Source organism: Candoia aspera, chromosome 2, assembly GCF_035149785.1.
Source record: "Candoia aspera isolate rCanAsp1 chromosome 2, rCanAsp1.hap2, whole genome shotgun sequence".
NCBI lineage: Eukaryota > Metazoa > Chordata > Lepidosauria > Squamata > Boidae > Candoia > Candoia aspera.
In genome coordinates, this window is record NC_086154.1 from 79103741 (window position 1) to 79131695 (window position 27955).

Sequence of the window (27955 nt, forward strand, 5' to 3'; positions counted from 1 at the left end):
AAGATGGTCAAAATGCTACTGGGGAGGAACAGAGGATGAGCTCAACTAGCCCCAGACGTGATGACGCAGCTAGCTCAAAGCCGAAAGGACGGCTAGCGGCCGACGGTGCTGGTGGTGAACGGCGAATCTGATGTTCTAAGGATCAACACACCATTGGAACCTGGAATGTGAGATCTATCAGCCAGGGCAAATTGGATGTGGTTATTGGGGAGATGTCAAGATTAAAGATAGACATTCTGGGTGTCACTGAACTGAAATGGACTGGAATGGGCCACTTCACATCAAATGACCACCAGATCTACTACTGTGGACAAGAGGACCACAGAAGAAATGGAGTAGCCTTCATAATTAATAGTAAAGTGGCTAAAGCAGTGCTTGGATAAAATCCAAAACACGATAGAATGATCTCAATTCGAATTCAGGGCAAGCCATCTAACATCACAGTGATCCAAATATATGTCCCAACCACAGATGCTGAAGAAGCTGAAGTAGAGCAGTTCTATGAGGATCTGCAGCACCTACTGGACAACACACCTAAAAGAGATGTTATTTTCATCACGGGAGACTGGAATGCTAAGGTGGGCAGTCAAATGACACCTGGAATTACAGGTAAGCATGGCCTGGGAGAACAAAACGAAGCAGGACATAGGCTGATAGAATTTTGCCAAGATAACTCACTCTGTATAACAAACACTCTCTTCCAACAACCTAAGAGACGGCTTTATACATGGACTTCACCAGATGGACAACACTGAAATCAGATTGACTACATCCTTTGCAGCCAAAGGTGGCGGACATCTATACAGTCCATAAAAACAAGACCTGGAGCTGACTGTAGTTCAGATCACGAACTTCTTCTTGCACAATTTAGGATCAGACTAAAGAGATTAGGGAAGACCCACAGATCAGCTAAATAGGAGCTCACTAATATTCCTAAGGAATATGCAGTGGAGGTGAAGAATAGATTTAAGGGACTGGACTTAGTAGATAGGGTCCCAGAAGAACTATGGACAGAAGTTCGTAACATTGTTCAGGAGGCAACAACAAAATACATCCCAAAGAAAGAGAAAACCAAGAAGGCAAAATGGCTGTCTGCTGAGACACTAGAAGTAGCCCAAGAAAGAAGGAAAGCAAAAGGCAACAGCGATAGGGGGAGATATGCCCAATTAAATACAAAATTCCAGAGGTTAGCCAGAAGAGATAAGCAATTATTTTTAAACAAGCAATGCATGGAAGTGGAAGAAGACAATAGAATAGGAAGGACAAGAGACCTCTTCCCGAAAATTAGAAATATCGGAGGTAAATTCCAGGCAAAAATGGGTATGATCAAAAACAAAGATGGCAAGGACCTAACAAAAGAAGAAGAGATCAAGAAAAGGTGGCAAGAATATACAGAAGACCTGTATAGGAAGGATAACAATATCGGGGATCGCTTTGACGGTGTGGTCAGTGAGCTAGAGCCAGACATCCTGAAGAGTGAGGTTGAACGGGCCTTAAGAAGCATTGCTAATAACAAGGCAGCAGGAGATGACGGCATCCCAGCTGAATTGTTCAAAATCTTGCAAGATGATGCTGTCAAGGTAATGCATGCTATATGCCAGCAAATTTGGAAAACACAAGAATGGCCATCAGACTGGAAAAAATCAACTTATATCCCCATACCAAAAAAGGGAAACACTAGAGAATGTTCAAACTATCAAACAGTGGCACTCATTTCACATGCCAGTAAGGTAACGCTCAAGATCCCGCAAGGTAGACTTCAGCAATTCATGGAGCGAGAATTGCCAGATGTACAAGCTGGGTTTAGAAAAGGCAGAGGAACTAGGGACCAAATTGCCAATATCCGCTGGATAATGGAAAAAGCCAGGGTGTTTCAGAAAAACATCTATTTCTGTTTTATTGACTATTGTATAGCCTTTGACTGTGTGGACCATAACAAATTGTGGCAAGTTCTTAGTGGTATGGGGATACCAAGTCATCTTGTCTGCCTCCTGAGGAATCTGTATAAGACCAAGTAGCAACAGTAAGAACAGACCACGGAACAACGGACTGGTTTAAGATTGGGAAAGGAGTACGGCAGGGCTGTATACTCTCACCCTACCTATTCAACTTGTACGCAGAACACATCATGCGACATGCTGGGCTTGAGGAATCCAAGGCTGGAGTTAAAATCGCTGGAAGAAACATTAACAATCTCAGATATGCAGATGATACCACTTTGATGGCTGAAAGCAAAGAGGAACTGAGGAGCCTTATGATGAAGAAAGTGCAAAAGCTGGCTTGCAGCTAAACCTCAAAAAAACCAAGATTATGGCAACCAGCTTGATTGATAACTGGCAAATAGAGGGAGAAAATGTAGAAGCAGTGAAAGACTTGCGAAGATTACTGCAGATGCTGACTGCAGTCAGGAAATCAGAAGACGCTTAATCCTTGGGAGAAGAGCAATGACAAATCTCGATAAAATAGTGAAGAGCAGAGACATCACACTGACAACAAAGGTCCGCATAGTTAAAGCAATGGTGTTCCTCGTAGTAACATATGGCTGTGAGAGCTGGACCATAAGGAAGGCTGAGAGAAGGAAGATAGATGCTTTTGAACTGTGGTGTTGGAGGAAAATTCTGAGAGTGCCTTGGACTGCAAGAAGATCAAACCAGTCCATCCTCCAGGAAATAAAGCCAGACTGCTCACTTGAGGGAATGATATTCAAGGCAAAACTGAAATACTTTGGCCACATAATGAGATGACAGGACACCCTGGAGAAGATGCTGATGCTAGGGAGAGTGGAGGCCAAAAGGAAGAGGGGCCGACCAAGGGCAAGGTGGATGGATGATATTCTAGAGGTGACGGACTTGTCCCTGGGGGAGCTGGAGGTGTTGATGACCGACAGGAAGCTCTGGCGTGGGCTAGTCCATGAAGTCACGAAGAGTCAGAAGCGACTAAACGAATAGACAACAACAAAAATCCTAATTTAAGAATCTTCATGTCTCTGTAACTTAAGTGGCTTTCAATTTAAGGCATTCCATTCCCAAGAGCCATCCTTCTCCAGCCTCAATTGCCAATATTTCAGTCCCAGCCTTGTCATTCCAGTCCCAAGGTTGACATTACATGCCCAAGAAATTTCAAACCTAGGAGATACCTCTCTAGTGTCTGAGCAGCTGGATTTACATACACCATAATATGGTTTGTTGAGTTTAGTGCAATGTGTGAACACAGCCATCACACCTTGTAAATCTATGGCCTAGCATTATGTGAAAACCTAAGTCATAGATTTCCAGCATGTTATGATTAACGCAAACAATGACTTAGCATGTCATGCAAAGACATCATCTGGACTTGCACATCACATTTTGCCACATTTCGTTTAAGCTAAGTAAGTGAATCCATGTCTTGTGATTTGGAATCGATGTTGTGTAAACCAAGCCAATTGTGTCTTCTTCAATAAACCACTGTTAAATAAAATCTGGCTTATTGCATGAACCAATAGCATCTGATTGCTACCTCCCATCTCTTCCACGTTTAAGGTGCTTAATGGGGTTTGCTTACTTATTCATGAAGCTAAAACAATAGGACCAGAAGAGGAGGATTAACTGCTTAAGAACCAAACTACTGTAGGGGCTAGGTTGGTTGGAAAGAAGCCCGAAAGAAGATTGGTTTGGAAGTCAGAAAATCATCCTAGTTCAGTTCACCTCCACCCCAAGCTGATAAGTATGGAGATGGGTGGGGGCTAACAACAAGGCGCTTTTTTCTTCTTTCACCACCTCTGCGATACAGCACCGAAGGCGACGCGTGCGCCCGGGCGCTCCCCCGATCCCGCGCGTTGCAGCCGACAGCCCCCTCCCGGCATCTGGCATCTTGGCGCACTCCCGGATGTGTAGGACGCGAGAGACGACGCCCTTCGATTGGCGGAGTCGCTGTCTTGGCACGGAAAGTCCTGCCTCGCTTTTGCTGCCTCTCCAGCCTTCAGCCTATCCGCAGCCTGGGGGCAGGCGAGCGTGCGAGGCCGGTGCAGGCACGTCCCTCTGTGAGCCGGGGTGGTTCCATCTGTTGGCGTGCCACACGGTGCCTGCCGGGCTTCCTTGCTTTAGCTATGCTGGCCTCAGCGCAGGGGAGGCCCGCCCCATTTCATTCCTCCTCCGTCGCCGCTTCTGTCTCTCCAGTTGTCGCTCATCAGAAGCCTTGCTGCAGCCACGAAAAAGACCGGGATTGCGCGGTAAGGCAAAGCCAGGCCAACTGCTTTTGAGACGACATCATGGTGGACCAGCCCCGGGCCCGCCGCAGGAATCGGGGCTCGGGAGGATTAAACGAAACAGAGGGGGCTCAGGGGACTCGTTGGAGGCGGGGGCCGAGTTAGCACAGGCTTGGTTATTCGGCCATTCGACGCCCGCAGCGGCCGAAAAGATGCCGGGGAAGGAGGAGGAGGAGCGGGGAGACTCTGAGTCACGACGGGCCTTCGGAGGTCGTGGTTGGGAATGTATGGGGACTTGTTCTTGTCCTCCAGTGGTGAGTCAGTGGTTGTTTCCTATTTCAAGGCCGCGCACGCTGGCCGAGGGCGCGCCGCTAGTCGTCCTTCTCTCATCCGTTTCTTCTTGGGGCGGTAGAGAGGAAAGGAGCATCTGTCCCCACCCTACCTAATTTGGGGAGTAGCTTCTTTGAGAAGTTGGCAATTCCATCGCCGCCAGCATCTCTTTTCCCACCCGTCGTTTCTGCTTCCCCAGGCGGCGCCTCCGCTGCCGGTCTCCCTTCCCAGAAGAGGCTTGCTTGCCATTGGGCCCCTATTTTAAGCAGCGCCGTATGTTTGCCTGCCAATCCTTGACTGTGACTATGGAAATACGAGGAGAGGGTTTTAGAGCGGGATCGATCGCTCTCCTGCAGTCGCGCGCGCCGAGTTCTCGGTGACCTTCCCGAAGCGTTCCTTGCCTCTCGCCGGTCATTTGACTCCCTGCGCGCGCCTTCTCTCCCGTGCGCTCTGGAGGCCTCGAGCGGAATGCGAACTTCCCTCATGGAGAGCCGCACAGGGCACAGTCAGGAGAGCAAGGTCGGGCAGCCATGTCGTTGACCACAGGCAGCAGCTCTGTAGCAAGACTCGATTCCAAGGGATCACTTTCTTAGCAGCCCTTTCTGGCTACTTTTCAGGCACTTATCCTTCCTCTACCCACTTCCTGTCTTCAGCTCTTCCTTGCCCTCCAAATGCCCTTAATGTCCTTGCCTGCTCTTACGCCCACCCATAGGAAGAAGGCAAGTGGTGATGATGTGAAATCCTGAGGTTTGGTCCAGGAAAGTTATTTGTGTTTTGACAGTTTTCAAAGGATTTCCAACCTCTTTCATTGCAATGTCTTCAAAAGTGCCCAGAGGCAGAGAGGGACCAGATTTGCAAATTAAAATCCAAGGGCACCATCTATATGTTTCTCTACTTATTCTGTTTTTATCTCCCCCCCCCCAAATCAGACACTTAAAAAAATATATCAATTTCATTGATTAAATTAGATTAATCCAACACCTTTTTACTTTTCCAATTGATATTAGTTTAGTATATTAAAAAGGTCACATCTAAAACTCCTTGATAATGAATTATGTTTAGAATTTTGGAATGCTACCAGCATTGCAGTTTTAATAATTGATAGTTATCATTTATGGCTGGATACAGGTTGCATGGGTATCACTGGGTGGTAGGTCCTCAGTGACCTTGTACGGGCTCCAAAATTAACCTGGGTCAAGCCTGGTTGATTCCTAATGGGAGAAATACCAGGAAAAACCAGAGCTGGCGCAGCTATCAGTATTGCCTTTACTTCCAAAAATTCCTGTGGATCCCATAAGGTTCTAAATTCCTTTAGAAAATAAAAACAGTGGGGGCTGCAACCTAGTGCAGTAAGTACACCCGCCTAGGAAAAGATCAAATGTAAGGAGTGCCATCTATGGGAGGAAGACTAGAGGACATTTATAACAGTATTCTAAATATGCTCGCTACCCCTCCAAAACCTTGCCATATTCAGTCAACCAGGTGTGCATGCATGTGTGTTTACAAGTAAGGGCAAAGGATTCTGATTAAGTAGTTTATTTAATAGAACTTAAACATCCAGATATGGCTAATAAATTGCCCAATATTACATTTGAATCACAACTATTACTTTTGAGGGACTATGTATTTTAAGTACACATGCTTTATTTATTTGATAAATAAGTTGCAGAAATCTGCCCATTGTTTATTTATTTGATGAATAGTATTTTTTATGATTTCTACCCCTTGCACATCTCCATCTTCTTTGGAACTTGGAACTATGCTTACAATGTTTCATTCAGGTTTTGTCAATGAGTATCAATATTGTAGCATGAGCTTCACAGCAATAAAACTCTAGCATAGACAACCAGGTTTTAATACGGAAGCAGAGAGAGGGTAAAACATACACTTCCTTGTTTTATCAACTGCGAAAAAGTGTGAATTGATCTATATTGTTGAAAGTTGGATGGGATAGTCAAGGATACTGTAGATAAAGGCAGTAAAATGCAACCATGTCTTTGGCAAAAGGATTCCCCCCTCCCCTTTTTGGTCAGTTTTTTTCTCTTGCCTCATACAGAATAGCAATATAATTCAGGTGATTGTGTAATCTCTACAGCCTGTGTGTGCAGAAATGGAGGAATTTATGATGCAGGAAGTCAGGACGAAACTTAATCTCCCAATTAGTAAAGTAGGGCAGAATAAGGAATGTTTTGCAGTAGGGGACCTTTTCTAATAAGAATTTGGGATAACGTTAGGAGCAGCATTGGTTTTGCTTAGTGACAAAATAACTTTTGACTTAGAGCTATGCCGACCCTGCTCTCCAATGTCATAATACTCCACAGAAGCAGGGTGTACATTTTTGCTGCTCTGATAAGGAAGAAAAAAAACCTAGAGGAACTTTTTTGGAGGATGTGAGTTTTGTCATTTTGCTTGCTCTTATCTTAATAATATAATGAAGTAGCTGCAGGTTGAATCTCCTTCCCTCCCTCCCTTCCTGTTCATCCTCTACTTTTTGGTGTTCAGTGTTCAAGCTGGTTACACTTCCTGAAATGCTCATTTCATAAAGCACAAAAGGTTGCACTTTAAAAATAAAATAAAAGATACTTCATCTTTCAAAGCTATTTTTAAAAAAGAATAAGGAAAAAGAGGCCAGTGCTTGCACCTCCAACTAGAAAACGTCACTGAATTTCTCCTGTCATTCTTCATGTTTCTAGGGCTGTTTCTTTTAACCTTTCCAACCTGAATAGCTAAAAATAATTTCTACGGTCAGGACACTGCTTGTGGCAGCTGCAATACATCACATTCTCTCTGCTCTTAGCAGTAAGAAAAGCTAAATTATGTACCGTAAAATATAGTATGATTTAACAAAAACACTCATGAGAACCCGTTGTTGCCCTCCTAGCATTTTGCTTCCCATATTTTGCCTTTCCCTATTTGAATTGCCCGAGCAATATCAGTGTCTCAGGATCAGCCTTTCTATTTTGTGGCTGCTTGGTATGCTGGAACTTTGTAATGGCTGTCAGACACTGCGATAAAAACATGTCACTGAAGCTTTTCTTGGTGTGCTTAAGGTAGAGCTGGGATGAGGAAACTGGTTCACTGCGTGGTGACTTTTCTGGACACTGTGTGGCCATTTCTTGTTCTCTGAAGCAACTCTCTGAAAAAGCTTTTTCTTTTCCACTTTGTGCTTTGTATGAACATGGAAAGAGAGAAGGGATAGAGTGATTTGTATGGAGAAATGATTTGTATGAACTATGCAGTCCTGCAGCACTGTACATTGTGCCCACCACTGGAAATAGCTTTGACCATCATTTATTCTAGATCTGCCTGTAATTCTCCATAATTTATTCTCCATCAGCCTTATGGACTTTTCCCATGGGTAATGGACCTTTATGAGCAAAAATTGGTTCTTGATAGATGCTTACTGTTCTCATCTTGTCAGATGTGTGATACTTTCATACATATTCAGCCTGAAGAAAGTAGGAGACTTACTATATACCTTCCCAGCCTGGTAGCCTTCAGGCATTTGGAACTTCAGTCCTTGCCATTTACAAGCTAAGTCAAAATATCAGGAAATACATGAATTGTGAAAGGTTGCTGTATGCTAACAAGAGTCAAATGCTAAACATTTTTCTTTAAGGGGGCAAAATATTAACTTTTTTTCCTGAACCGTTTGCCCTTGTTATAGAAAAAATAATGATCCAGGTACACAAGCATTTCAGGATTTTCAACTTCAACTTTTCATCTTCACTGCCAAAATAGATAAGAACGGACTGTGATTGAAGGAGCTCTGAGCCAATCCTTCTATAATTTATGAAGCAAGTAGCAGAAGGAAATGCTAATTCAGGTGGTAGAAAACAATAGCTACAGGCACTCATCTGGATGTAGGTTTGTTAAGAGACTGAATTCTAGTGAAAGCAGGGACTTGAAGTTCCTGAAGTTTAGTTCAAACTACTAATAATATATTTATATATTTAGCTTTAGCATTTGTTTTCACACATTGTACTATATTTTCCTGTGGTTTTGTTTGGTTTTGGGTTAACCAAAGAGTGAACCAAGCTTTGGTGGCTTAGAATGATGTATGAACCCAGCCAGAGTTTCCTTTGTCAGACAAGAGTTTTCATGTTTGAAAGTCTTCAGGGAGAACTCATTCTGGCAGTTTTGCCCATAGTTTTTCAGACAAGAGGTGCATCCTGAGATAATCAAGACTGTATTTTTGATACGTTAGGTGGCTCCAAAGCTACGTTTCCCACCAGTTGTAGAGTCCGATGAAAACTAAAACTCATGCTGGTTCCCCAGTTAGTGTACTTTGACTAATTGTCCAAAAAAGTTAAGCAGTTAATACTTGGATGGAAGATGATCAAGAAATCCCGGGGTGGTAGGCTAGACTGAGAACTTGAAAAAATTTCCAGTAAGAAAGTAGTAGTGGTCCCCTCTATGTTGCTACCAGGTGAACATCATGGATGTGTTTGTGTAATCACCTGGAGCTGATGTGAGGGGTATTTTATTTATTTATTTATTTATTTAAAATTTTGTCACCGCCCATCTCCCTCAAAAGTATTTACATTTATTTTTGGGCTGTGGCTTATGCTTGATCAGCTCTTGTAATAAGAAAACATGAGGCAGAAGACAATTTTTTATTTTAAAAAAGGTAATCATTTTAACAGGGACGCGGTGGCGCTGCGGGTTAAACCGCTGAGCTGTCGATCGGAAGGTCGGCGGTTCGAAACCGCGCGGCGGGGTGAGCTCCCGTTGCTCGTCCCAGCTCCTGCACACCAAGCAGTTCGAAAACATGCAAATGTGAGTAGATTAATTGGTACCGCTTCGGCGGGAAGGTAACGGCGTTCCGTGAGTCATGCTGGCCACATGACCCGGAAGTGTCTATGACAACGCCGGCTCCAAGGCTTAGAAACGGAGATGAGCACCGCCCCCTAGAGTCGGACACGACTGGACTTTACGTCAAGGGAAACCTTTACCTTTACCTTTTAATCATTTTAAAGGGGAAAAAAGACAAATGAAAGAAAAAGAAATAGACAAAAAAAAAGAATAAAACAGGTACTGAATAAATGAGAAATTTACAAACATCATGAAATTGAATAAATTTGAATATATTAGGTAAGAATTTTCAGGATAGCATTAGTATGGTTTTACATAACTAAATCTTTTACTTCATTTTAAAAATTGCATGTTATTAATAAAATCAAATTAATATACAACTATCAACAAAAGTCCTCCCTCCCCCAAGTCTTGCTCTGCTGCCTCATTATGGCGGGTGTGTGTGTGTGGGGGGGATGAGTAAAGAAAGTTGGAAGTGTATGCCATGAGTATATATTCCCAGCAGAGTCACCCAAGGCATGAAGGTCATCCCAGCTGCCCACCTAAAGCAAACAGGCACCTATAATAAATGGCAATATAGGAAGATAATGGAGGCAGATGATCTCTTTAGTGACAATAGCAAAGCATCAATTCATACTGTGTGGAAGAATGCAATGGTAAATCATTCCTGTATTTTTACCAGGAAATCACATGAATATAAAATGGTTTACAATATAGTGCTGGATGATAGGCCTTTCAGGTCAGATGGCCCTCAACGTACTGAGGAAGAGTTGAGGATCTTTCCAAGTTCTAATCATGTTTATGACATGGCTAGATTAAAGCCTTTGGGATGTCTAGTTGCTAATGTTGCCATACAGGAAAAGAAAATCTGAAACTTCAAGGACAGAATTACAGTAAGAACATGAAGCATAAGAAGCATGAACTCAGAAGGGGGCCCAACCTCGAATTGGCATGCTAAAGGATGCCAATCGACACAAAGAAACTGATTCAAAGGAGATCAAAGAAAGATAGGAGTATGCTGAAATGCTGTACAGTAGAGATGTCAACATCCAAGGTATCTGAGAAGATATTCTCTACTTACAAGAACCTCTGGTACTAGAAGATGAAGTTAGATCAGCACTCCAGTCATTATCAAGTCAGAAGGCTACAGGAACTGATGCAATACCCACTGAAATATGGCAAGAAGCAGAAGAAGAATCAGTCAAGGTTCTAACCAGGCTATGCCAGTAAATCTGGAAAACAACACAGTGGCCAACAGATTTGGAAGAGGTCAATCTACATTCCAATACCAAAAAACAGAGCATGGAAACTATCGTACAATATCCTTAATTTCACATGCTAGCAAAATAATGTTTAGGATCATCCAACGCAGATTGGAGCCCTACGTGGAAGAAGAGATGCCAGATGTTCAAGTTGGCTTTAGAAAAGGCCAAGGAACATGAGACATTATTGCTGATGCACACTGGATAACTGAGAAAGCCAAAGAATACCAAAAAGAAGTCACCATGTGCTTCATTGATTATAGAAAGGCTTTCAGTTGTGTCTATCACGCCCAGCTGTGGAATGTGCTTAGAAAAAGGGGAATCCCAGAATATCTTGTCCTCACACAAAACCTATATACAGGTCAGGAAGCCACCTTCCTGATAGAACATGGCAAAACAGAGTGGCCGCGGGTTGGCAGAGGAGTGAGACAAGGCTGTATACTCTCCCCTTGTTTATTCAACCTATATGATGAACATATTTATTTATTTTTCAAATTTTGTCACCACTCATCTCCCCCAAAGAGAGGGACTCTGGGTGGTTTACAATAAAACTAGCACATCAGAACAATAACCATAAATAACATCTAAAATATGAATACAATTATCAGATATAAATATAAATATAAAATCCAAGTGGCCATAAGAGATCTAATTCAGTGAGGAGAACCCTAAGGCGCCAGCCACCCCCAGGAATAACTACTCCCCTTCCCACCCCAAGTGAGGCGGCAGAGCCAAGTCTTCAGGTTCTTCTGGAAGGTAGATATATTAAGGGAAGCCGAACTGGAAGAAGATGAGCAGGCTTTTTAAATTGGAGAAAGGAGCATCGATAACCTGCGCTATGCTGATGACACTACTCTGATACCTGAAAATGTAAAAGATCTGCAAGCTCTAGTAATAACAGTCAAGGAGCACAGTTAAAAAAGATGGGGCTAAAATTAAATATAAAGAACAAACTAATGACAACAGGTAGAACAACCAGCCTTAGAACTGGCAATGAAGGTATCAAAGTGGTGGATAGCTTCTGCCTTTTAGGATCAGTCATCAATAGTGAGGAACAAGTGATCAAGAAACACACTGCAGACCAGCACTCGGTAGAGCGGCCATGAGTATAAGTATTTATAAGTATACTTATAAGTCCTTCCCCTTATTTTTGCAGTTAAAATTTTGCTACTTATCTGAAGATACTGGGAATTATTAAAACGTTGCTACTTATTTCAAGATATTGGAATGGTTCTTCTAGGAGGGCACTTGTTCAGTGTGCTGGATAAACTTCTTCCCACTTCATCCTACGCCTCTCTTCAGTTGGGTAATTTTCACAGACAGGTCTACCGGTCTTCAAGATGACTGGTGGACCTATGTTCAGAAATGTCCTGAATGACAGATAATCAGCACGAAGCATCTCTGCACCAGCAACCTGTCATTCAAGCAACTGTGTAAAACCTCTATCCCAGGTACCCATTAACATTTGCCCAGGCCTATCCTGCCACACTTTAAGGAGAATGGTTGGTAGTGGTTTTCTCTGCATGATGATACTGTTTGGGAGGGGAAACAAAGCCACAGGATTCTACAAATGCCTTAAATGGTCTCACAGTAAATCTGTAAGGACAGGAGCCTCACAAGCTGAGGCAGATTAGAGTTTGGCTTCAGTGTATGCCAGTGTAAATTAGGCTGGTATATTTTGCATAAAATGGGATTTGGATGGCCCCAACCCTTTTAGCCTTTCATAAGGCCTGAAGACCTGGCTGTTTCTCCAAGCATTTGGGTCGGTAGGTTGGATGAGCTCTGCTGTCATTGATGGGCTTTTTTTTTTCTTCAGCACCAGGGTTATATGTCATGTTTGTTTGTTTTTTCATCCTTGTACATCACCTAGAGTCATTCTGTGAGATGGGCAGCTATATAAACCATATCAGCTGGTCAATTTTGGCAACTTTTACTGTTCTGTAGAGTCATTTTAGACTTTTTCCTACTTCTCGTATATACTTAACTGTATGAATTTGAGTTTTGAATGGATATGCTCTGATACTGGCTTCTTAGTGAAGGAGAGAGATTATGTAGCTGGAAGCATCATTTGTCAACTCCCCCAAACTTTCCCTCTGTTTAGGGTAACCCTAACATTTGGTAACCCTACCCCGAAGTAGTCAGTTATTCTCCTGTTAGCTAATATAGCTTGGGAACCTTGACTATATTGGTAGTCCTACTATGTGTCTTTATAACAAGCTTCCTAGGTATGGTTGAGATAGTAATTCCATTGAACTCAAGTCAGCAAAGAAAATCTTAACTTCTCTAGCTGCTCTGACATGCAATAGTTTGTTGCACTTAATGCTTCATGTTGAAAGTAGCTACTAAAATACTTAGGGGGCATCACTGCATTTGTAATGCCCTGGTAACATAAATTAGTTCTCATAAGGAGCCAAAATTACCAATAATTCAGTCCGTGATGTTTCTAACAAAGTGATTTAGGGACCTGTGACAGTTGAGAATGCTCACCATTTACCTCTGTGGCACATCCCTAGTTTTTAATTTATTTTTTCCTTGAACAAAATTAAGATAATGCAAGCCCTAAATGACAAAACCTTTGCCAAGCAAAAGGTTTTCCTAGCTGCTTGTTCAGAGGCAGAGAGGTAGTGGTGAATGTAAAAGAAATTAACCTATGCAGGTTAAAGGGTCCTGCATTTGCTGCTCCATTAAAGAAATGAGGGTGAAACCTTTAATGTTTACAGTGAACCAACTTACATTATGCATAAATGAGGTAACCTGGGTCTTTTTCACAGATGCTCAGATAAGAAGCTAAATCTCTGGGGCCTCATGTATTAAACCCTTCTTAGCTATTCCATCCAAGCTTATATTATGGCTGTTCTGCTTCTGGAAGGGGAAGATTGAACAACTTAAATTAGAAAGTGTTTTTCTTTGGTGGGAATATTTGAAAAAAAGGGTAATGTAAAACTTGAGCTTTTAATTGGAATTGTTATATCCAAGTCATTTTCTGGATAATATAATATGCTAAGTTGGGTTTGTCGACCAAGTCAGAGTCATTCTTATTAACAAAATTACTCTGGCTCATGTGGAAAATTTCTAGTTTGTTTCTCCTCTGTTTTTAGCGGCTCTTGCCTTGCACCTCCATGGATTGGTTAGAAGCTTGGGCAAGATCCAGGAACAAATGAAGAATCTGTAAGAATCTATCTTTAAGATGTGTGGACTTCAATGCTGGCTGGGGAATTCTGGGAGCTGAAGTCCATACATCTTAAAGTTGCCAAGTTTGAAAAACACTGCTATAAATCAACCACCCATTTTCACCAGAAAGACAAAAGCACACCATGATTTCAAAGCACAAGTATGAACCAGCCACACGGAATTGTTTCACTAGGACATGTGGACCACAAAGGTCAGTTTTTGGCAGCGGCTTCTGTACAGAAACTGTATGGATTCAGGGTCAAGATAGATAAAGCCAGTGAATATTTAATCTTGTTTTATTTTTCTTGTTATGACAAAGAATGGTTTCAGTCTGATCACACAACTGATCAAATGTGTTGAAGGCCTTTAATTTCCTTGCAAAGCTAAAGTCTGGAATTTAGTAATGATGGGATCCAAAAGAGGGAAATGGTTTACTATAGATAACTACAGGTTGCTTCATGGTTAAGCAATGACTGTACTTTTAGAATCATAAATAAAGTGCAGATCTTTGGACTGGTGGTAGAAACATAATTCTGGCATCTTTATTTTAACAGAAAATGGAAATTCCTCCTCCGTATGCTGATTTAGGAAAATCTGCTCGAGACATCTTCACCAAAGGATATGGTAAATATTGCCAAGTGAAAAGGGACAACTTTCACTCTATCACTTTCATCTAAAGGAAATTTCTGTTCATAGAGGATGCAATAGGGCTCTATAACATGTATCAAGAGTGCGTTCTACATTCTGCCCTGTTACCTTTTTTGAGGGGAAAGACTTTGTAGGCAACTGACAGTTGTTAGTTTTGTACATGATTTGCTGGAATGTCCTTATTTTTCTGGATTGAAATCTATTTATATAATTCCCTTTATTTACGGATGGTTGGTCTATTAGGAAAAAGTTGTTAAGTTATTGATCATTATGTTTCTTTTAGAGTGGGGAGATTTGTTTAATTTGTAAATAGTCATTATTTGCAATTACGTTACAGCATTTTAGTATTTTCTACTTGTAATTGGTACAAAGTGTGGGAAGTCAAATTCATTACACTTCGCTACATGGCATTTTGCTGGGCAATGTTTAGCTCAAAGAAGAATTTACGTTGCACTGTCATTCTGGAGCTATGTAATCAGCTAAGCCATGGCTTGTTTTATAAGCCACATATCTGGGTGGATTAATTAAAGCCAAGTAAACCACAATATAGCTTAGTCCAGTGTATTAACTCACACTGTCTTTAGATTCTTTCCACATTTTTATTTAGTTTCAATGTTATTTTGTTAATACTTTAGGATGTTATATCATAATGTAATGAATTAACTTCTCTATGCCTTCCTTAGCTTTTAACATTGATGGATAAATAATAAATGAATATAATCAGAAAATCCTTTTTCTACGTATTGCTTTTAATAATTTTTGAAACGAAATGCTTGTAGGGTTATCAATCAGCTAATCAATGTGTTATACATCTCATTTTTTATCCAGGCTTAATGGCCTATTTGACAGCCTAAGTAATCATTCATGTTGCTTTATTTCTCTTTTGAGATCTAGCAAGACTTGAACTTGGACACTAGAGTTTTATGTTGCATCTGGGTTTATCCTAGCAGGTGGCGGCACCTAGATGTCCTTGGATGATTCTGGAAAAAGTTAAGCAGGGCTGGGTTTGGTTAGTACTTAGATCGGAGACCACCAAAAATCCCAGGGATGTAGCTTAGAAAAACCTTCCAGAAGGCTATGGCAAACTCATTTTGTTGCCAAGGAAACAACAAGGACTTGTCCATATAGTTACCAGAAGTTGAGCTGGAGATATTTTCCTCAGCAATGCGTTCCTTATTCTTATCAAGAAAACTGCTTGTGTGTATTATAAATAGGTGCTAGACTGATTGCAATCAATCGTATTACTGATCCAGAATCCAGTTGTCATTTATGGATAGCTTGTAATTTAGTCCACTTATGTCTTTATTATGCAATCAGTATACATAATATGTCTACTTAAAAGAAAGATTCATTGTTTTCATTCTCAAATAAATAAATAGAAAATTGCAAATCTAGCCATTTAAGGACAAGCTTGTAGAAAGCCTTCTTGTAGTAATTTAACAATTTATGTGATATAACAGAAGGTTTCCAGCCTTCTTCTCTTCCCTCTCCTCTTCTGATTCTCTAAGTGGCAGCATCTTCTCTGCTGCTGAAGAAAAGACCTGCTGTGGAGCCTTTCCTGTTCCATTTCAGATTGAGCACACACAGGCCAGCTTGATTTACAAACGGCTACTGATGAATAGCAAGGAGTCACATGCAAAGGCTGACAGAGCATGAATAGCAAGTACACAGCCACCCTGGAAATATATGTAGAGAAAAGGATGTTGCCTCACAGCCAGGCAGTTAGTTCAGTCTAAAACTGAGCACCGATTTAGAGCCACAAGTGTAGTCCAAAACAGCCCAGAGGTCCAAATGCCAAAGAGATGAGTCAGATGATCTGAGCTGAAGAACCAAGATGCAAGAGACAGAGCAGGAAACAAGGACACAAGGATGAAGATCTGAGGATGGCACAGTTATTCCTTACAAAGAGGCCAGCCATCGGTGGCTTCTCTGAAACAGCCCAGGTGTAGGCATGGCGCAATTATGGGTATTCAAGCAGCTGAACAGAGCACCTCGGCACATCTCTTCAAAGCTACTGAGGCATCCTTCGATTGGGTACTCTGCCAGGGTTGGGCCCCTTGTCCCCAACTCCTGCTGATTGCTTCTGGGTCAGTCTCAGGTGGTGGCTTGTCTCCTGAGTCTCCTGACCACCTGTTGAATCAGCCTTTAGCACCCTGAGACCTTAACAGAGCCCCAGAGACCCTTCTGCAGGCAGTTGGTTGCTCACAGGCTGCAGCTGGAATGGCTTTGTACCATGTAAGCCGTCCTTTGGTGACTACACATCAGTTTACCTCTCAACACTGCCACAGAGCAACTGGTGCTGAAACTCCAAAAGGACAGATTAGCAATTTCACCTTTTCCTTTTGAAAGGGCTTTTTGTGGAAAGAAGGGTATTGAAAAAACAATGGGAAAATATAAAGGGCAAAGAAATGATGCACCCCCAGTAAATTTCCATAAATAAGGCTGGCTGAATTGCAAAGGTTCATTTGTAAACATTATATTCAGTAGTCTTACAGCAGGGCAAACAAAACCAAATAAAACCAAATAAACCTGGTTTCTTCATAGGAAGCTCAAATTTTATAATGAGAAATACTATGTATTTTCTCTCACCTTACATATTACTTATACTGGCCTACTTTTATTTCCTTAGGATTTGGCTTAATAAAATTGGATTTGAAAACAAAATCTGAAAATGGACTGGTGAGTAGGAAAGGCTGAGCATGCATTTGAAACTTAAGTGTAAACTTGAATCTCTGACCATTTTGGATGTTGCTTGCATTTCGCCTTGTTATAACATTTAGTTTTTTGTAAACATCCAACTTCCATAGAAACATGAACCAGGGATATTCAAGATTGTGCCCTCCATGTCATTACTGTACACATTCATACAATTTTCTGGGCTTGATAGGGTGAGGGATGTTGGTCATTACTCACTTCGAATGACAAATGCTTAGCATTTCTAGTGGCGTCAGTGCAACTGACATATAAAAATCACAAAGAATTTCTCTCATATAGATTATAACATTCTTCATAACATGGAACATTGATATATCTTTCCCCCCTTTTTGTAAGGTGTCATTGTGAATAAAAATACTCTGTTTTGACCTCAGGAATTTACAAGTTCAGGTTCTGCAAATACAGAAACAAGCAAAGTTACTGGAAGTTTGGAAACTAAGTACAGATGGACAGAATATGGCTTGACATTTACAGAGAAGTGGAACACGGACAATACTTTAGGAACAGAAATAACTTTAGAAGATCAGGTGAGTGACCATTGACTTGCAAAATACTTTAATGGATCAAATTTTTAAACAAACTGCTTTCAACCTATAAATGCAACTACTGGATTTCTTTTCAGCTGGCACATGGACTGAAACTGACTTTTGACTCCTCATTCTCACCTAACACTGGGTAAGGAATGAGTACATTTCAACAGCAGAATAATATTTTTTGTTATTGATTACCTGTGTGTGCGTGCACGCATCTGTGCATTTATTTATTTATTTATGCCTGCCTTCAGGTCAGTGTTGACTCCTGGTGACAGCCTGGACAGGTCCCTGCAGTTTTCTTGGCAAGATTTCAGAAGTGGTTTGCCATTGCCTACTTCCTAGGGCTGAGAGAGAGTGACTGGCCCAAGGTCACCCAGCTGGCTTTGTGCCTAAAGTTGTTGAACTAGAACTCAAGGTCTCCAAGTTTCTAGCCTGCTGCCTTAACCACTACACCAAACTGGCTCATATGATTACCTTCTGGTCTTTTATTATTAAATACCATAAATTTCTTTTTAGAGCTGAAGCAGGCCCATTTCTGGTTATACAAAATCTTTTGAGGTATACAAAATCTTTGTCTCAGAATTTTTGAGCAAAATGACTAGTTTTGACCAGGAAACTGGTATCTCAGGCAGTTTGGAAGCATTCTGAACATGAAAGCAGAGTGTAAGAGCAGCATTTCTGCAAGCTCAAAACATTCCCAGAATCCTTAGAATTGTGCATTTTGTATTTTAGGTGGGACATTTCATGAAATTTAGTGCTCAAAATATTGAATGAAATGTTTTGCATACCCATAGTACTTATATATCGCTATAATAAGCAGACTAGAACCATTTGGGACCAAGACATTTGGGAATGGGTGGTATATAAATGTATTTTATTTACAAAGCAAAGATGCTACTTAGATTCTACTATTTCAGACCAGAACGGACTCCTTCCATCTTCTTCTAACACATTACATAGATCAATTCAAGATCTGAAGTGTGATGCTATTTAAAATATTTAATATTTGAGCTTCTTGCCATAATTATTGCTAATTTCTGCCTAAAATATAAGGACTAAATAGATGTATCAATGGTTGGCAGTGCAAGATTTCAGTAGTGCAACTGATCTCTTAGCCTCCTCCTTTCTGTATGTCAGCTGCACTATTTTGGCAGCTTATTTTCTTCAGGCTGGATTTTTAGACTAAATCCTTACAGACTGTACAATATATGGATGAAATAGTTAATTCTTCTGACTGTTTTTGCCTTTTTTTTTTTAAAGCTTATGCCTTTTCATAAAGTTTGTTAGTCAGAAAAGGTTCTGTCAGAGTCCTGATTTTTTTTTGCTAGGGAACGTCTATCACATCCTTTCGTTTTGGGGCCTGTATTAGAGTTTGGAAGTGGGAAGAACAGATTGGGAAGGGCACAGAGAAGTGATCAAAGAGCCAGTAGCAATGGTAAGGAGGAGGAGAATGACAGGTAGCATTTGCTAGTAGAACTGTCCTTAACCTTTCCTCTCTCTACCAGCAGAGTTTCTCAACCTGGGCCACTTTAAGATGTGTGGACTGCAACTCCCAGAATTCCCCAGCCAGCAACATTGGCTGGGAAATTTTGGGAGTTGCAGTCCACACATCTTAAAGTGGCCCAGGTTGAGAACCCTGCTCTACCAGTGCAATTTCATTCCGCTTTTAGAGGAGGAAGAATCTCTCAGTAATGTATCATATCCTTGCATGCAAAGGTATACCATTCCAGCTTCTGCACAATACTCTGGAGGTCTGTCCAGGAGTCACAGTACCTCAAGAATTGGCAGCCTGGAATCTTTCAGTTGTTTTGGACCGTAAGGTTTACCTCTACAATTCTGATGGGAATTCAAGCCATCCTCTCTCTCTCAGCCTGCTGTTCTTTCCTCACTTTTCTGCCTTTACCAGTTCATCTACTCTGCTCAGTTCTCGGGGTCATTCTTACTTCCACACTTGATTTCTTTCTTTCACTTCTTCCTTCATTTCTATCCATGATTACACAATGCTTTGTTCTACCCTAAAATTATTCCTAGTCTAGCATATAGACTAGGAAGATCCACTTTATCAAACCCTTCCTGAACCATCCCAGCCTCAGCTTAACCACCACTCTGATTCTGCATGTTGCTACCTTCTTACTCTTTGTTTTCTATTAGTATGATTCTCATCTAATTTGGCGTATTAGGTCAAGTCAATTGGGTTACACAATAACAATGTGTTAATTGTATTGCTAGTAGTCACATATATATTCAGCTGGAGGGCACTGAATTGCCTACCCCTGCTATAATTAAATAAAGATGTTCTGGCTTGACCATTCCCATCTTGTCTTACTAAGCCAAAATATGCAAAATGTGTGAAAGCCAAGAATGGGCTATGAAAGATGCACGTCTGTCAGACAAGTGAACTTTGACTGTAGCATGCTGATGTCAGCTGGTAAGTAGAGTATTACATTTTTAAAATTGGTTTATTTTGTATGCACTTTATATGCTATGCTCTTGAGATCAGAGTCAAATTGTGTGTCTCTTCCTACTTTGCAGCTATTAAAGTAGAGATTGCCTGAACATTTTACAAATAGCAGTGTAAAACTTTGTCTTCCATTTAGAAAGAAGAATGCTAAAATCAAGTCGGGATACAAGCGGGAACATATCAATGTGGGCTGTGATATGGATTTTGATATTGCGGGTCCTTCAATACGTGGTGCCTTTGTCTTTGGCTATGAAGGCTGGCTGGCTGGCTACCAAATGACTTTTGAGACAGCTAAAACCAGAATAACTCAGAGTAACTTTGCTGTTGGCTATAAGACTGATGAGTTCCAGCTTCATACTAATGTGTAAGTACTGATAAGAATGTGCTGGGTGAAAATATTATAACAAAAGGAAAAAGCTTGGTGAAAATGAAGGAACTATTTTCCATATATATTCTTCTCCATTTAAAAAAAATTTAGAGAGAAAAGATAAACATAATTTGGGTACCCTAAATACAAGCTTTGGAAGGATGAATATCGCATGTATGTATGTATGTGTGTGTGTATGTATGTATACACACACACACACACACACACTTGTATAATGAGGAAGATTTTTGGAGAATGATATGGGAAACCTCTTTTTGACCTCCTCTGTTGCTGAACTATTCCAGAGTCCCACACTATTGGCTGGGTAGAGCTGGGTAGAATATCAGCCAACAACTAGAGGGTCACATTTTGCCCACCCTGCCTTATGATCTTACTTTGCTTTTTTGAACTAATACTATCTAGTATCATGGTGACACAGAACTTTTTGAGTGCATCATAATGGTGTGTACAATGTTTGTATATGCTAGACTAGGAATAAGCGGATATTTTAGACCATAATGTAATCTTAAAGCCTCTTGCCACTGGATATGCCTCCTGGGTTTTATGGAAGCTAAAATCTAAAACATCTGGGGGATGTAGGTTGCTGCCTCTGGCAGTAGAGCAGCAGTTTTAAAACTTTTTTGTAGCTGAAGGTAACTTGGACATTGTTTTGAGTCTCAGTAGATCACCTAAAAAAACCCTTTTGATTCAGAGTGAACATTTTTATCAAAAGTTTTCCACAAACTTTTTTATCAGAACCAGTGCTGTTTTCCAAAAACATTTTTATCAAAACCAGCGCCATTATCCAAAGATAGGGTCTTGTCAACGTAATTAAAACGATGAGTATTGATTTCTGTTGTCAGGAAAATTATGTAGGGTCAAGCACGGATATTCCTGGCTGATACTCAGCCTTCTTGGAGAATGAAGCTGTACTATATGCATGAAGCTGTATTACAGCACAGATGGTAGGAGAAGATCTAAAAAACTGGCTCATTGCTAGTGAGTGTGGTACTGTCATCCTAACCTTTCACTTGCTTCTTAGGAGCAAGAGTCTAACTATCATAAAATAATGTGTGTATAGTATCAGAGCAACCATTGAAAAGTACCTGACCACTGTAGCTGATACATTAGATAGGTGGTTCATGAAGGGATCACATTACATACGTTTTGCATTATCTGTATTTGTAGTTTAAGATTTTTTTTAATCTCTAAAATCATCTGGAGCCTATAAGCATGGGACCAAGAGCTAATCAGCTCTTTTATTTACAAAAGAAGAGTTCATATGATTTTCTTGTTTAAGAAGCTTTCAGGTTATTAGGTAAGGATTTTCTATAGTTTTACTATATTTCTGATGTTTTTACAAATTGTTTGCTACCTTACTGACCAACTATTGGAAAACTAAGCAGGGTCAGACCAAATAGTATTCTGATGGGAAATCCCATGGTTTTACGTTCATATGAGAAGTCAACAAAATGTCCGGAAAAAAGACAACGGCAGAAGTAGTTGCCAAGAAAACATAGGAATCATCAAGGCTATGAAATCTCCAGGAGTCATGCTCAACTGGTGGTGGAGGAATTGTTATTAGGTTAAATGTATACTGTTTCGCTGTTCCAAAAAACACACTCAAAGGAATAAATTAAAATGATATTATTTATCTATTTATATTTCAAATCTGTCACTGCCCATCTCCCCCAAAGGGGGACTCTTGGCGGTTTACAACAAAATAAATTTAAAACCACAAAACATAAATTACGATACAGACCATCATTATAAAAATATATCCTTATGGATAAATATAAGATCCTTGTGGCGAAAAGCTCTCATTCAATGGGGAGGGCACTATGGTGCCAGCCACGCCCAGGAAGAGCTATTCCCCTTCCCATCCCAAGTGAGGCAGAACAAGGTTTTCAAATTCTTCCAGAAGGCCGGGAGCGAAGGGGCCTGCTTCACCTCGGGGGGCAGAATGTTCCACAGGGCGGGCACCACTGCAGAGAAGGCTCACCTCCTGGACCCCGCTAGATGGAATTCCCTTGCCGACGGGGTCCGTAGCATGCCCTCTCTGCATGACCATATTACTCTGGCTTTACTTGTATTCTTGCCCTTCTGGTTGAAGCACTTTTCCATTTTCACACACGTTTCCATCAGGTATAAACATGCAGAATATAGACATAATTGTTCTTATGTTGGGAAGATGATGTGTTTGGGCCACTGGGAGATTTTTCTTTAGATTTTGAAGGATTGTGCAAGTCTTCCTGTACTTAACTGATGAAGTAGGGAAGTTTTTAAAGTGTTTTAAAATATCTTTTAAAGCTATGTTTTATTTTCATTAGTTAGGTTCTCATAACATGTAATATTTGATTGATTTGATTGTGTTATAGAAATGATGGTACAGAATTTGGAGGCTCCATTTATCAGAAGGTGAATGATAAATTAGAAACTGCTGTCAATCTTGCTTGGACAGCTGGAAATAGCAACACCCGCTTTGGAATAGCAGCCAAGTATCAGATTGATTCAGATGCAACTTTTTCTGTGAGTAGAATTTGATTCCTTGACAAAAATGGACTAGAGCTCCTTCAATTTCAAAGCCAACTGTTGCTTAAACAAATGATTTCACTACAATGTTTAGTGAACACTCCTTTTTCTTGCTTCACAGAATTGTTTCTTTATCAAATGAGGTAAAAGCAAGTAAAGAAGCATTGGGAGAAAAGAGAAACTAGTACCATATGCTTTGTCATAAATACAGGTTCTTAAAATGCTGCTTTCCACTCAGTGTCACAATCTTAAAATCGTTTTATTTTGTTCTGGTTTCCTTTAGATATGTTTGGCGTATGTAACTCTCTTATCTCTCACTGAATTGCCTATATTTGTATATTAACACTGCCTGATTGTGTATTGTGAGTAACTGACACCTCTGGATTATCACATGCACGCTGATGATAGTTGGGTGGAAGTGTGTATGGAACTACCATAGTTCTGTTCTGAGTTAACAATAAGCTACATGCAAAATTTCATTACTCTTTTTTAAAGTCTTGTAGCTACTGGTTAATGATTAGAATGGGAAAGTGTCAAAACACAAATCTGGTTTTCTTCTTTTTAAACAAACAGTGCAGTGAAGACTTCTTATTTAATGGGTTCATTAATTGATTATGGTTGAGTTTTGAGGCTAAAAGGACATAAAACCTATGCTTAGTATTAGGTTCCAATTATTTATGTATTAAATTATTTACTGGGAGACAGACAGCCAGACAGATAAACAGATTTCTTTTGCTGTTCACTAAATCTAACTTAACTTGTACCATTTGAAATGCACAGCCAGTTTGGTCTAGTGGTTAAGGCAGTGGGCTAAAAACCAGGAGACTGAGAGTTCTAGTCCCGCCTTAGACATAAAGACCGGCTGGGTGACCTTGGGCCAGTCACTCTCTGCCCAACCCACCTCACAGGGTTACTGTTGTGGAGAAAAAAGGAGGAGGAGAGAGTATTAGGTATGTTCCCTGCCTTGAGTTATTTATAAAAATAATAAAGGTGGGATAGAAAATAAATAAGTTCCACCCAGATAATCTTTTTTGGTTAGCACTCAATCAATTTGTCTGAAATTTGTCATAAATATTTGCCAATTTTTGTGAGGGTTGATGCTGATGAGATGAGAATCAATGGGACTCAGACCTGACAACCCTTATATAAACATGGAACACATGTCTCCATTGTTGACTGAGAAAAGAATGTCCAAACATCTTACTGTGAAAAGGACAGAGGAAAAGGCTTAGGATTAAGACCTTTGGCTAACTCCTCTTTTTTTTTTTCCTCCCTCCCTCCCTCCTTTTCCCTCTCTCTCTCACATACACATACACATACACATACACACACGTACACATGAATATATGGCTTAATTCCTGTGTTCTGCAGTAGGCAGATGTCTTGTATACCTATGACTTCTTTCTTGTCTACGATAAAACAATGGCTAGTCTTATTGAGTCTGTGGAGCTTCTGCTGTTAGCTGGTTACAGAATGGCGTTGCAGTCTGGGAGAGCCAAGATTCATTGTTGTGTCTGGCATGACGTTTAACAACCTTCACTGCAAAGTTGTTCATACTCTGCTTCAAATCTGTAGTTACAGGCTCTTTTGAATTAAACAGATCTGACTGCAAGGAAATGAAAAATCTGTTTTGATTGCAGTGATAATAAATGATAAACAAACAAACATAGCTCTAAGTGCATTACATGAGTTTCTATGAAATTGGGTGTATTTTACCCCCCATAACTTGTCTTACAAATTCCATCCCAATCTGATGAAAACAAAAATGTTATAGAGGTTTCTGCTTTTTCTCATCCTAAAATAGGGGGAATATACAGAATAGGTTTTCTGTATCTTTGCTCAGATGTAGGCATCAAGTCACACTGAACTATTAGAGTGACCCAGAGCAGACTAAGTCATTTCGAAACTTAAGATATGACCTCTGCACATCTCTAGTTGTTATAAAGCTCCCTATTTTTGGAACAAAATGTAAACGTTAGAATTGCATTCATGTGTACATGTACTTGGGAGCAGATTCACTGAACTTAGTGAAATGTTAAAAAATATTTGAACATTATTTCATTATATTCAGTACTTGAATATACTCCCTTTCTTGTATCTGACCAGTTGAATTGTTTATGAACCATGCAGCAAACACTTTGAAAGAATATTGTTACATGACTGATTTTGTTTTGCAGGCCAAAGTGAATAATTCCAGTCTGATTGGTTTAGGATATACTCAGATTCTGAAGCCAGGTATGTACAGATGGAATGTATTTGATGTGACTGACATATTTCTTAAATTCAAGCCTTATTTTGCCAATAACTGTGAATTGTTGTATGCCACTTGTATGAAAACTGTGATGAAAACCAATCAGTTCTTCTACCTTTGCTGAGGATGTGGAAGCTTTTCTTCACATTGTAAGAAATGAAAAAGCAATCCTTTATATTGGGACTGTGCAAAGTATTTGAAAGAGCTACTTCACACTGTAAAATTATTTAAACCAATGTTTCCCAACCTTGGCAGTGTTAAGACATGCAGACTTCAACTTGTTAATTTGAAGTCTGCACATCTTAAAGCTGCCATGGTTGAGAAACACTGGTTTAAACTAAGCACCTCTCTGGATTTTCAAAGGAAAGGTCATATAGCTGTTTTGGACTTGTCCCTGCTATCTGTGCTGGTGCATATCTGCATAGTGACTTTACTTCACTAGTGTTCTCAGCAGAAGCATTGTTAGTACATGCGAACGCACACTTACTCAAATAGGTAAAGCATTCAAAATAGCATCATGGGATCTGCACAACATGCAGCTTCTTTAACAATTCAGAGAGAGGTGCTTTGTTTGCAGTAATTCATGTTGCAAAACATCTCTTTTGAATGCTTTCAACAGACCTACTTTTTATAAAGATTTATGGATAAAGGGAACCATACTTACCTTACATAAATATATTTCTCCACAGACATAAGGGCTTTATTATTTTTTCAAATAGGTATATAGTCATACAACTTTTTACATTAGAGGTTCCTTTTTATTGAATCTTACAGATCTTACATATAGGACCACAGAATCTTTGAAGAATAATTGGTTGGGGTGTAAAATCCTTCTGACAACCTGTTTGGTGTAGTGGTTAAAGGTACCAGGCTAGAAAGTGTTCTAGTCATGTATGGAAGCCAGTTGAGTGATTTTGGGCCAGTTGGTTTCTCTCAGCTCTAGGAAGAAGGCAATGGAAAACCAGTTTCAAAAATGCTGCCAAGAAAACCACATGGACTGGTTCAGGCAGTCACCAGGAATCAAGACTGATTTGAAAGTACCAAAAAACAAAATAAAAAAGCACCTCCTAATGAAGAGCATCTAATATATGCTATTTGATGGAATTTTCAAGAGAGAGTCATACCTTACCAAGTTCAAAGAGCATCTAAACATATAAGATCAAATTTTTCTTCTGCAACCTAGTGTATTTATTTTAATTATTAGTTCCTCTGATGACTTGCTTAAGCCAAGCAAATGCTACTCTCTATGAATTCATAAAATTATGTGCTGGTGTATCTATGGTTTATCATCAAATTAAATCTAAATAGGTAAGAACAAAAGACACTATTCTGGTCAATCCTTAACATTATAAGTATTTTAGCAATTGAGTGAATTCATTGTGTATCAGGAAAGTTAAATGTTTCTCCATAGGTTCCTTTTTATAGAACTCCAATATTTTTCCTAATCAGGTTCTTTGAAATGTCCTTGCAATGCTTAGAAATTAATGCTAATATCTTTTCTCTTATTTCCTGCCTAGGTATCAAACTGACGTTGTCTGCTTTATTGGATGGGAAGAACATTAATGCAGGTGGCCACAAACTAGGTCTAGGACTAGAATTCGAAGCATAAAAGAAGGGATTTTACCATCACTAATTCTGAAACACTATACAGCATAGCTACCTTCTGGATTTAGTGTATTTTTCAATGTTTTATGTCTGGGATGCAATTATTGCTGTGTGTCAGTCATATTGAATCTGGTTAAAGGCTAAGCTTCAGAGCATGTATTTTCAGAGAAAGATGGAAGTTCTTTCTCCAGTTCCAGGCATTTGGGGTATATTGTTGGTTGGAGCTTTGTGCTTATCAACTCTTAGATGCAGGAATGATCTTTTCTTACAGTAAAATGATGATGATTGTAATGGAAGACACATCTGAAATTCATGCTGTGAAAAAGCTGATTCATCATAGGGTGCAGAAAATACAATTTTCTGCTATCTAACTCATCAGGATTTCATTCTCTAATGGAGCATTCACATTTATTCAACAGGCTGCTTAGGCAGGTGCATCAAACCCATTTCTTACTTTTCCTTCCTACAGCTCTCTTTTTACACCAACAGCTTATCTTTAGAGTGCTTTAGAATGTTCACTTTGTATTACTTTGGTGTGTAGGAAGTTTGATGTGAGTCAGCCAATCCTACTTAAAATTTCACATCCTTTCCCTTGCACTGATTATTGAAAAGCTTGTATAACAGAGCCATGAACAGAAAAACTGTTGTTATTGTAATCCCTTAGTGGCATTGCATTAAACAAAATGGACTTTGTTTTACCATTTTTTAAAAAAACAATTTTAATTGATACATCTTCAGTCTTCCATTTTTTGTGTGTGTGGAACTAGACCCTCAAATGCTGTACTGGACACCACTTAAAATTAAAGATGAAAAAAATACAACCTCCCTCCAACATAAATAAAACATCTTCATCTCTAATTGTGTCTGTCTTCCTAAATAGTTTTAACATTCCTATCTGGGTATTTATGAAACACTCTAGCTTTTCTTTTTTCTTTTTTTTATAAAGAACTTTTATTATTTTTCAGACTATAGTTAAAATACAAAATATAGTATATAGAAAAGCTCGAGTACAGGACTAGAGTGCAGAACAGAGAGAAAACAGAAACAGAAAGTGACTTCCGACCTTCTCCAGTACAGAT

General features: G+C 39.9%; 1 protein-coding gene across 1 annotated transcript; it reads left to right on the plus strand.

The window, feature by feature from the left end:
- The first annotated feature begins 3988 nt into the window (after window positions 1-3988).
- Window positions 3989-27734, plus strand: VDAC1 (voltage dependent anion channel 1). The gene is made up of 9 exons (XM_063292317.1): window positions 3989-4210; window positions 14319-14388; window positions 17042-17091; window positions 17502-17654; window positions 17750-17802; window positions 20258-20485; window positions 22867-23017; window positions 25198-25255; window positions 26789-27734. The coding sequence occupies exons 1-9, from the start codon at window positions 4088-4090 to the stop codon at window positions 26878-26880; spliced, it is 978 nt and encodes a 325-aa protein (XP_063148387.1). The 5' UTR covers window positions 3989-4087; the 3' UTR covers window positions 26881-27734.
- The last annotated feature ends 221 nt before the right edge of the window (window positions 27735-27955 follow it).

Coding starts and splice junctions, on each gene's coding strand:
- VDAC1 (XM_063292317.1), top strand. CDS start 4,088: ATGCTGGCCTCAGCGCAGGGGAGGCCCGCCCCATTTCATTCCTCCTCC. Junction 4,211..14,318: donor AAAAAGACCGGGATTGCGCG/GTAAGGCAAAGC, acceptor TTATTTTAACAG/AAAATGGAAATTCCTCCTCC. Junction 17,092..17,501: donor CAAAATCTGAAAATGGACTG/GTGAGTAGGAAA, acceptor TTTTGACCTCAG/GAATTTACAAGTTCAGGTTC.